The 12,411-nt window shown below is 37.1% G+C and overlaps 1 protein-coding gene across 1 annotated transcript in view; it reads right to left on the bottom strand.

Moving 5' to 3' along the window:
• The window catches only part of CCDC34 (coiled-coil domain containing 34), a 29,767-nt gene that overhangs the window by 11,165 nt on the left and 6,191 nt on the right, over positions 1–12,411 (bottom strand). The window contains exons 4-5 of the mRNA XM_009892710.1: positions 8,446–8,578; positions 5,833–5,940 (exon numbers count right to left, since the gene is read on the bottom strand). Of these exons, the coding sequence (XP_009891012.1) occupies positions 5,833–5,940; positions 8,446–8,578 (241 nt within the window). The remainder of the gene's footprint in view (positions 1–5,832; positions 5,941–8,445; positions 8,579–12,411) is intronic.

The following is a 12,411-nucleotide window of genomic DNA, read 5'->3' as shown; positions in this document are numbered from 1 at the left end:
TTTTAATACTTAATCAAAAAGCTGTTGTCATTAGGCCTAACCTTTAATTTTAGTACTTTATTCAACACCAATTCATAAGAGGTTCTGCCTGTTATAACAATGTTCTAAAGAATAAATGGTCAGATCAGTTTACAGACACTTCACAATTTATGCATCCACAATGCATTTCTCAACGCCTTTGGTACTTTGATTTGAAGGCAATTAATCAGTAATTCAGCAATCACACACACCTTACTTAAGTGTTCAATCCCATAGTTACTGGTAGGAATGAGAGACTGCACATCTCAGGATCAAAACTTCATGTAAAAAAGGAAAAGAAAAAAGAAACTCGCTACTGTCAACAAGCTTCCTGTTCTTCGGCAAAACATTAGGAAGTCAGTCATACACAACTGGGGTTCTTCAGATACAGCCTTGTAAACACAGCAATCTTCATAGATGCGCGAGTCTTAAACCCAAATTATCCTTACAAACTATAAAGGCAGGGGCTGGGTCCCTGTTTACATGAAGATAACAACATTTCATGTGAGACTACATGAAGGTCCACAGTCAAAACCATCCTCAATTCCTCAGAGAAAAAGCAGTAAGAGGACACAGAATAATGAAGAAAGGGAGTCTGGAAAGACAAAAGTTTTATAAACCATACTCTAACAAGTTCTCCATATTGCACCTCATTGCTGTCAGAGTAAAGTCTTCTTCCTGGAAGAAGGCTACATGTGTCTTGAATTAATTAACTTGAAGGCAAATGAGGACAAAAAACCAAACTGGCTTCAGACAGCAGCTTATATATTTTCCAAAACAGGCGAGAAGCTCTTCACTAGTATCTCCAGAAATTTCCACTGAGTAAAACACAGCAAGGTATTAGGCAGTAGAACCGGTGCCTGGTCACACCGTGAAAGAACTTGGCATTGAACCACATTGGGCAAAAAGAAAGTCTGAACAACTCATCAACTCTGATCATCTATGACCTTGCCTATCACTTTTTTTTTTTTTTTTTTTTTCACATTTTATACCCAGCCAGAGTTTTGCCATCACATATTAATCCACCAGAATTTAGATGAGAGAGAAAAATCCTTGGAAAGAAGCAGAAATGGGATTCCTGAATATTTTGAAGACGTTAAGAAGTAATCTTCCTTCTTAAATTGTTATTTAGCCAAGTCTGGTATCTTCTACAGCCCGCTAAGCCCAACAGTCACAAAACTTTCATTTGCTAAGCAAGAACACATTTGACAAAACACAAGTCACAAAGATGCCACTAAGGAGAGGAGATTTTCAAAATATATCACACATGTAGGTCCCCCGATCCAAATAATTCCAAGGTACAGTCTGGCGGAGTGAGGTGAGGGTGGTTTTGGTTGGTTGTTTTTTTTAAACTTACTCAGGGGTGGAGAAAATGACTTAAGTCAACTAATCTGTTCAGTATCTACAGGAAGTCAGCATATAAACACAAATTACAGACTTCGAAGGTCTCATTTTTATGATAAATTCTAGCCATTCTGTACCTCTTGGTTTTATTTTCAATAAAAAAAATAATGCCTCTAAGAATGGGTCGTTTCTTGGCCCTTCAAATACTTTATGTTTTTGTCTGTCATTAATACACCAATGCTGTGTGTTAGTTCAGAATGCTTCCATAAACTGTTCAGGTTTAGTGCTTACTTAGCGTATCAGCACATTAAACTACATAGTTACACTAAATATAACCAACTTTTCAGAAAACATTCAGCTACAAAATCATTGTAGACAATGTCAGAAGGAGCTACATACATATGGATTTTCAAAACCGGTCCAATAGTGAATATTTTACAGTCTAATGTTTTAGAGATTTTTCAAAGGTTTAATCTAAGTCCTAGGATTTCAAAAGTATGAGTTTAGTCCCGACTACCACCACTGATATAGTTCTTGAATTTCAACAAAAGAATCACATATTTTCAAAGAACTTGGAACAATGTGGTGAGTCAATGAAATCAGGTAATTTTTCCCTAAAGGAAAAATACCCTTTTCCCTGAGGTAATAAAGAACTATGAGAAGGATATTAATAGTTTTTCAACATTTTACTGACAAAATAGAAAACAACAGTGGAAAAAACAGCTTGCTTATTAATGTAAAAAAGTAGGCAAGTGAGGTCTCTATGGGATCTCTATGTATACACATATGGGAGTATATATAACATAAGCATTGGCTGACTTTAAAAGTAGCACCGTAAGTAAAAAAAAGTTCATAGAATCACCACAAATTTGAATTGATTTAGGAGCCAATACAACTATATAAATAGATACCTACCACATCCCAGCTTAAAAGTAGCTCAGGTTCTAAATTACTTCACAAAAATATATACTTGTATTTAAAACGTAATAAAATTTATACTTGGCATAATGAATTATAAATTTTCAACAGAGCTATACCATTTCAATCCAAAATAAATGATACATATATAAGTCAATTTCACCTCTTAACAGCTTCACTCCTTCACATAGTAACAGATTTACCCATTTGTGGGTACGACAACTTAAAAAATAAGTGCCAGAATGAACAAACATGGAGAAAATAAGCTTTCACAAGCATTAATTCTAACCTGAAGACATGAGACAGTCGTTAGTTTTCAGTATCTATTTAAGAATTAGTTCTATCATGGGATGGCGATCAAGGACATCAATTCCTTTCTTTTTAAATTTCACAGTTCGGATATGAGTAGCCTACACAAAGCTCCTAAATACAGTCTAAATACAGCAATTAGCAATCAAGCAAACATTTTAACATGCCAGAGGATTAAGACAGATTCTAATGGCTTTGCTGATCCATGTCCAGTTCTGCATACCACTCAAATCAAGGTTACTTTAATAATGAAAACACCAACTTTGCTTGCTCAGCATTTATAATCATGCCCTCCTCATTTTTATCAATAAGTCTAACAGTAACTCAGAAGTAAGAGTTTCAGTTACACACACGATCATGTTGAGTTCAAGTAAATTTTCTTCTGGAATCAAAAGCATGTTTGGAGATATTTTAGAGTTAAAATATTTTGATTGATATTCCTGAGTTGCTAAAAATAGAGCTGTATTATATCTAAAACAAATAAAGTCAAGTAGACCATTTACTGTTTGCCCACAAATGACTCAACCTTAGGAGAGAAAGTAAGACTAATTTTGTCCAGCAGAGATCTCGTATCTTACTGAAAACTGTGAAGGCATTAGTAGAACCAGGATAGCGGATAGTGCCTGACAGTTGATTTTATTAAGCTTTTAATTCCTAGTGAGCTGCAAAATTTTGCCATATTTGCATAAAGATATTTCACAGCTTAGAATGTTCCTAGATATATTTCAATATATTATTTCTAGTTCATTTACAACATTTAAAATCACAAAAATTATTTACATAGAAGAATATTAAATGGTTATGGTTCCTTTATTTTCAAAAATAGTTTATGCAAAATTATTGGAAGCATAAAAAACCTTCACAGCATATAGTTTTAAATATATATTAAACAATAAAAAAATGAAACTGCCAGTGAACAAAAGTAGTGCTTAAGCTTTGCTTCCTAACCTGACCCTAAAGGACTTTATTTAACAATCAGAGCATGGTAACCGACACTGCTATGCAACAAAATGCAAGAAAACAGGCTTGGCATACAGAACAACAGCAGGATTCTTTTATGCATATACAAATCTTCTACTTCTGACATAAATGTATACTACATTCATGGTATGAAGATTTTTCCAGCAGTGTCTCCTGGTGCTGGATGCTCAAGATGAAGGAAAAAGTTTCATGTACACTCAACAATCTCTTTCTTCCTTCGTCAGTACAGTGTTCAGCAATGACAAAGGATACGGACTCGTGGAGATCATAGAGGTAACATCCCCGAAAGTACTGCCTCCTGTCAAGAAAGCATTTTCTGCAGTCTACGCACAGGGGCTCAGAGACAATAACTGGATGTGAAAAAGCTGACTGCTTAACGTATGTTGCAGTGAAGAATACTGTGAGTTTTGCCTCAAGGAGAACCTTTTGATGCTTCTAAGGGGAAATGAAGTGAGCTTTCCCAAATATGAAATGTCTACAAGCTCCCCAAGAAAATCATAGCAACTGTTAGCGCTCATGAACCTAACCCTAAACTTCATCTGAAATCTTCACGCAATTTTAAACACCTTCTTAGTGACTGAGTTGACATATTTATCCTTCATTCTGTGTCCACATCCAGAGATAATCTTGCAGAAACCTGAAGTGGCAAGGTCTATGCAGCACAAATGTTAATATCCTAAAGACATTTAAGCTTTTAAGTTCAGTTTGTTCTTGATTTAAGTGTGGTTTACAGAAAAGACTAGCCAATGAATCATCTGATCTAAATGAAAATCAGATTACTTTTGGTAAAAGCTTGGGACATGGCCTAAGGATGACCTTATCCTTCCAAAATATAATATGATAAAGTCCAGACACAAATATGTTTTTTCCCCTATCCTCTGGGATGATGTGATTATCATAAAAAAGACCTTCTATTCCCATTGACAAAAGAAAAGAAAAAGTTAATCAGTAAAGCCACAAAGACAAATATCTTTGGAAGATCCAAATAGGGAAAAGTTTACAGAAGTTGAAGGTGGGGTTATGGGGGGGACAGAGAACGAGAACTTTCACTGTTTTGAACTGTGAACAGCATTAACAGGCAGCCCAAATTCTTTCAAGCCAATGAATAGTTACAGACACCTATAATTTGATTTGCATTTTAGAAAAGGAAAATGGCATTGTTTGTGCTGAACAATAAATCTAGTTTTTGCTGTGTAGTTTAATAAGGGAGGACCCTTCCTACATCATAATAAATGCTCAGAGCAGGATTGGTTTTGAGGCGGGTTTATGCCAATCATCCAGTCGGCACTGAGACTAAGAGGAATTGAGTTAGATCTAAACACAGGTTATTCTAGTGATTCCAGTGTGAATCTGAAGAAGGAGTTCTGAAATGGTGAAGAAATGTATGAGGTCTGGATATCTAGCCCAGCTAGTGCCATTGTGATATTTTTGATCAGTTTTCATCTGATTTTATTCAGAACCAGAAGTACAGAACGGTAAGCAACTGGATTGCTACAGAACATACGACAATGAACTCACATGCCCACGAACTACCAGGGGCTGAACAAGCCCAAGCCTCCCAAATATTCCCATTTTTGCCACCCAGTACACATGCTTGCTTTGTGTGACACAGGGTTGTACAGTGCCCCGTCGAGATCAGGATTCTGTCTGCTTCTGACCCTGGACTTAGGCATCCCTCTCAAGAGAACTTCAAAAATTTTCTGATCCCACTCAGAAATGACTTTTTGGATGAAGGAATTCCCAGTTGCTAACTGTGGTGTACTGAGAATTTCCTGAATCTGGCCTCACACCTCAATTATCCCTCTAAACTCTACCGTGCTATTTGCCTGTCCACAATGGTACTTAACTAAATCCTTCTTCTGGCTCTACTTGGTGTACAAGATTTTGCAGACAGTTAAGATGTACATTTTACCCAAAATGTTTGGACATTGAACCTAGAAGTCAGAAAAAGTAGGGTATACTGAAGACCAGAACCCCAGCTATAATTAGCAGAAGGCTACTGCACAAGGTGTAGGCCAATTGTCAGTTGTTTGACTACTCAGAAAGCAAATCTCTTTATACCTTGTGGAAAAAAAAAAAAAAAAAGAATTCAGTCTTGGAAAAACATTTAACCGTGTTGGTGTGGTTTTATAATTTTCAATTAAAACAGCCATTCATTCAGCAAATTAAAAAAACGGTTGTCCAAACAGTCTAAGTAAATTTTACATAGGTTTACTTAAGCATGGTATGTGCTAGCATGTTTGCAGCCAAAGCAATGTTTACCTCTTCTCTTTTTTTTTGGACCCATTCCTTGTGCTTCTCTTCAGCTATCCTTTTCCTCTTTTCACATTCTTGCTTCTGCTTCATCTTCTCAAGCTGTATATTCATTTCCTAATTAAAGAAAAAGTATACATCTTAAATCTGTGGTGAGCATCAACACCAGCACACTCAATACTGGAAATGGTGCTGTAGTCAAAACAAGCTAAGTACTAGATTTTGAAATTTTTCTTTCATTAAGATATTGCAAAAGATGGATGACAGTCAACAGAAATATTATGAAATACAATGAAAAACAACAGAAATGTATAATTTTTAGAATATGAACTGAAAATACATATTTTAATTAGGCTTTGGAAACAATTCAACATAAGAAATCACTCCTCAGGTTATTTAAATGCCCTTTCAATCAGTAGAATCTTTATTTGCAGCAGTACTTTTCTAAAATACTTAAAATTTACATGGTGTACTGCTCTGCATTCAAGAAGGCATCAAAAGCTAAGTGAAATATTACCCACTTGTAATGTTTAGTATCAGAACTACAGAAACCTTAGGACTTAACCCAAACTTATTAAAGACAAAATTATTGCAGATTTTAGTAAACTTTGAAACAGGAGCTTTATTTTGAAAATGAGAGAAGAAATTCTGACGTATTTTATATTTATAGGACATACAGTATATATGCAATCACTTATATCGCTCCATAGAAATGAATCAATTAAAAAAAAATACTAAGATGATAATGTGAGATGCCTAGCTTCTCTAACAATAGCACTAGCACAAAGTGCTATTTTTCAGTGAAAATTCATACCTTCAAACACAGATGGAATTAGTTCCACCAAACTGATTTTATGGTGCCTATACTGCAGTGTAGGTAGAGAACACCCTCTTCTTATGACACTGAATTTTAAATTAGTAAGACATCACGAAAAAATAGGAACCTACAGAGAGCTCAAAAAAACCCACTCACAATACAGGCATAGTTTGAAAATATAGTTGTTGCTGTACTGAGGCAAAGTTACAGCAACTAACATCTCCTTTGAGTTCTGAGACATCTGTATTGCAAGGATCCTGGTTTCTGTAAAAGGCGATGGCACTGTAACTACCTTAGAAGAAGCCATCCACCACCCATGAAAATGTTTATCCACACTTCCGACATTCAGGGAAGACTTGGTGCTGCTGTCAGCAAAAGATGTGAGGCTTCACAGTTATTTCTTAGGATATTAGTTCAGAATACTTTTTATATGTAAATGTAGTAATACATTTTTATATCACAATCACATACTTTGTTCTCTTCTGGCATCTTACAAAAAGGTTGATAGTATTTTTTCCCCTGATATAAGCTATTTGAATTGCCTACATTGCAGTTTAACATCGAATGTTTTCAAAACCTTACAAATTAAAAATAAACCATTTACCTATTCCACCAATTCCTACATGGTTTTAAGTAATTCTTGTCCTATGACTGCTCCTAATATATACTTAAGGGAGACATCTTCTAGATTACATTTAGTACTGTATAAATGCTATTGTGTGATACACAATAAATTGCTTTGGTTCCTCATCAAAACCACATGAGAAGTCCAGGCACAAACCACATTTACTACATGACACCAGAAATTGCTTTGGCTCAATTTTTGTACTTAAAAATCAAAACAGAGAGAGACGATTACCAAACTGGAATCTAAAGGGGAAGTCATGAAACGTGTGCTGAATATTAATGGATCAGAACATATTCCCCAAGTTTAACAACCTATTTTGGTGTTATGCTGACCTCTAAAAGACTGTTCCAGAACCTTCCAGTGGCAGCTGTTTTATAAACACCATGAGGTAGCCCACATAAAACAGCTGTATGTTATATTCACTTTACAGATAAAGTGAATCACAAAAAGGTTAGGACATTGCTCAAGGTCAAACAGTAAATCAGTAACTAAAGTGAGAAATTATTTAACTCTGATGTGATTGTTCTAGCCAGTGCCCAATACTTCCAATTTGATTTTAAACAACAGTATCATTTAATCAACTGCAACTACAAATATATTAATCAAGGAAAGATATAGCAGTCTTACTTAATTCTGCCCCAGCATTCAAGAACTGTTCATTTGCAAGGGGGAAAAAGATGGAAGGAGGGAAAAAAACATGCTGGGTCAGGGAAACCTAACCTGGGAAAGGACACCAAACAGTTGTATAATTACACACTAAGTGGGTAACAACACTGTCCCTCATATCTAACAAAGTAGCTTGGCATACTTACACATAGCACACGCCCTGTCGTGCTTTACTACCTACATGCAGGCATATGTACCCATGATGAAAATCAAGGTACCAATTATATAAATATGTTTTAATCCTTTAAACTCAAACCATTACCTGACAGTTGGATAAGCAAAATACTATACAGCACCACTTCAATGAAACATAACATTTAGCAAGAGAGAATGCATGTAGTATGAATCATGTCAGCACTGTCAAACACAAACACTATGGAGGCCCCAGACACAAAAAATAATGGACAAAACTGCTTGTGTTTCTGCAACTAAAAGAAGAAAAAAAAATCCTGTATTTTAGTGCTTACCATCTTCTTTTAGACTTAACATCAAACTAATTGGATGTATTTACCTCTGCAGCTCTAGCTTGTAAGCGGGCGCGTAGTTCCTTCTCTTTGCCTATGAACCATTCTTCCCATGGTGAAAGATTATCTTTCAAAGGTGATTGTTTTTTCCCCCCTGCTATTTCAGAGTCTTCAGCCTTCCTGAATTAAAAACAAGAAATATAAAAGAGTATTATCTGTAATACATTTAATTGAAAGGCTAAGCAGTGCTACTGCCTTGAAAAATTATATTTACAGTATACTGTGACAACGACATTATTTTTCTACTTGCTTAGTAATCTCCAGAATGGAGAAATGGCATTTATAGCGTACCTCTGATCATCCTTCTTACGTTCTTATTAAATTCCAGCTTGTTAGTGATTTTTCTTTTCTCCCTGTTCCAAACCATGGAACAGACTCAAGCATTACTTTTTATGAACTAAACAAAAACTAACACCAGAAGCATCAAAGCGTCACCTTCCTTTTCACATATGGAAACCCAGGGAAATAAAGAGATTTAACATTAACATCCTGTCCTTGGTCACAGAGAAGCTCCATGTAGCAAGTGGCCTTTAGCATGAGCAAAGGATAATCAAGAATATTTTTTTTCTTCTTTCAAGTCCTATAGAACGGGATTCGTGATATCAAGCAAACTCAGCATTAAGAATCCATTCACTCTCAATAGGTAAAGTTTTCCACCCTAAAAAGCTTTCACAGGAAACATACTTGAGAAATATGGCTTACATACAATACTTGATGATATTATAAAAGGTTCTATTAGACTTTTAATAGGATACCTTGCATAACTCACTTGTAACTTCTTTATTCATGAATAATGCAGCAATCCTAGCCCCAGGCCAGAAATATCTTTTATAATATTCTATATGTGTACTGCCTCACAAGTAAGACAGTATATTAGCCTCTAAGTTAACGAAAATTGAAAACTTGCCAATAGATTCCTTTATAAAATTTATTCTATCTTATACAGAATTTTTTCTTAACAACAAAACAATGAAACTAGACTTCACTTTAGTATTTTGCAGGGACGTATGGGCTCTGGAAATACCTACCTACATACTTCAGTACAGTTTGCCAAATTCAAGCTACAGAAGAAGCATGCAAACAAGCATATTATGTTAATGCTCCTGAAATAAATCTTTTAAGCATAAGTTACCTGTTTTTTATCAATATAAAAGTATTACATGTTCACAGGGAACAGCAATACCCTGTTACAAAACATTTTACAAGCCAGTAATCTTTAGAGTGTATTTCTGTGATACAAAGCATTTGGAGACAAGGTCAGTGCTAACGAGTTTTGTCCTACTCCTCTCCATCGTTGTTATCTACATGTGTGCGCTAACACGACCGTTTGCTGGTCAAGTCATGACATGTCCAGGGAACTGATTCATGCTGAAACTAACCTGGCAAAGGGCTGTTTTCCCCACACAGAATCAGCCCCCAACCCTCTTTATACCACGCTGCCACAGAGACTTAACACAACGGAACTGACAGAACTGCCTGGCACGCAGAGCGCGCGTGGACAGAAGCAGCGCAGGCCAAGCACTCCCAAGCCCAGCGTTGTCCAACACATTCTGCTGCACCCCAGGGCTTTTATGCTACAGCACTAACACAGAGCAAAAATTTAACAGAGACAGTTTTTAAACTGGTACGTGTAATAAGAGATGCAACTTCAGAATGCATAATAACACATTTTGTTAGAAAATAACTCTCTGAAAGTTTATTAAAGATAAGGATGAAAGTATTATGCATTCAAATTGAGGAAACCAAGGCAACTTTGTCCAGACTTGACATTTTGGGGAGGGATACTTCCTCAATACATTCTTTTGCTATGCATGATTTGCATTATGGCACTTTGTACTAGAATAATGCTGACATATTAGACCAACCTGAGAAAAAGTACTAGTAGAAGGAATGAATAAAGAAAAATAATATTACTATGTGTTTTCTTGTACCAGTGATTATAAAGTTCAACCTGTCAACTTCTCAAAAAAATAATTCACAGTAATAAATTAAAAAGTTATTGTATACAAGTGAAAAATAACAGAAAATGAAGTTAAACAGAGGACAACACAAGCTGAATACGAAGAACTGTTTGGAGAAATATTTCTCCTCTTCTGCAGTACCGTGTCTAAAGCTTTCAGATTGCACTGGATCATGGACAGGAATCCAGTCCTTCTCAGTGTGCATTCCAGGCACCAGTTGCACTCTCCCTGGCGCACTGATTATGTATTTTGAGCCACACAGACCTTGAATTTCATGGGACCATCTTCTGAAATGCTAGCACGTTCACAGCTATGACCTTCCTCAGAGTAATTAAAATAACAGACTTCTTAAAGTACTACATTCTCAAGGGCACATTTGTTTTCAAGTAACTATCTTAAATCGAATTAGATACACTTGGCATTAGAACTGAAGTCTGATTAATAGAAAACACTGTGATTATCATTTATCATATATTCACTTAAGTCACGCCATCAAACATAACACTGATCCATAATGAAAGTATGAAAATGCCCAACACTGTTTCACAAGGCCTTGTTTTCAGCTTTTCTCTTTTGTAAATATTGTATTTCCCACGTTAAATGTCTGCCTCTGGCTAATTTTTGTGTAGTTTTAAGAGGACAACAACAACAACAAAAAGACTCTGAGAGAGTACGTGCATAAGTGGAGGGGGGGGGGGAGTGGCTGTGTAAGAAGTATTTTTTATTATTATGCCTTTGAGATCTTGGCAGTTACACACGGAAGCTGCTGTATGAGCATTTGGTAGACACTTATTACAACACAGCAGCAGTATTATTCAGATCCAGAGTCTGGATGAATGAAGCATATATTATGCTCGCAGAGTTTAATGACATTGTTCCAACCAAGGCCCCTATCAGAGGTCTTCTTCAGTGGCATCTTACACTGCCAGGGAATACTGCAGCAACAGGCCCAAAAATTGAGAGCTGTTCCAAGTAGCATCTCAAGCTGCAAAGACATGTAGTAGTTTGAACTGAACGCTACAGAACTTTAAGATACGTGAACAAAATTGTTTAGTGGGAAGGAGTAAAAGGAGACGTAACAGAAAACCTGAAACAGAAGGGACCATAAACAGGCTAATACCCTTTTCACTCTGAAGCTTCTACTTCTGACTACAGTTTGAACGCTTTCCCCGGACTTTCAGCGCATTTTCCAAGAAATGCTTGTAAGAAAAGTGCATGGTGGTCCATGTTCCTTCACTGCTCTCCATGGAAGTTTGAGCCCCACACTGGAACTCTGCACCCCCGTGAAGCTCAGCTGTCCTCTCCTCACCCCACTGGCACTTTTAGCCCAGTTCAGTCTCGCTAGTTACAGCCACCATCAGATCCTGCACAGATCTGTTTCCACCGCGAAGGACGCGTTCCAGAAGGAGACAGGCACTCCCTGCTCTTCCCCCTTCTATTCTAAAAGGGAGGAATAAAGATTATTTATTCTTCTGTCAAGCACAGGAGATCCCGAGGGAAAGAAGACCTATTAAGTTTGCATATAATTAAAAAGGAATGAAATTAAGCCAGGGCAACAAGAACTGTGCCGTGCGTACGCACGAAACTGACTCCGGATACAGCTATACACACTAGGCAAAATAGGCCTAAGAACATTTAAAAGGATGACGGGAATGGCTGCAACTTTTTAATTTGCAAAGATCCTGAGGCTCTGGTCAACAGCTTATAGGTATTTTACAAACCCGTGAAAATACTCCACTGCCCACGGAAAAGACTGCCGTAACCTGCGACTTCCCGAGAGACGATGAAAAGGGAAGGAGGTGCCTAAAGCCCTTATCTATGCAAACGGCTCTGTATTTATGTGAAACAATCTTCCCTCCCCAGCCGAGGCCTCGAGCGGAGGGAGGCGGGTACGGGGTCCGGCTCCTCACGCCAGGGGCGGCCCCGAGCTCCCTGCCCCGACCGGGCCCAGACCCAGACCCAGACCCAGACCCAGGGGTTACCTATCGCCTC

Source organism: Charadrius vociferus, unplaced genomic scaffold, assembly GCF_000708025.1.
Source record: "Charadrius vociferus isolate BGI_N301 unplaced genomic scaffold, ASM70802v2 scaffold19, whole genome shotgun sequence".
Lineage (NCBI taxonomy): Eukaryota > Metazoa > Chordata > Aves > Charadriiformes > Charadriidae > Charadrius > Charadrius vociferus.
The sequence above is the reverse complement of the archived record's forward strand: the minus strand, read 5'-3'. Positions and strand labels throughout refer to the sequence as shown.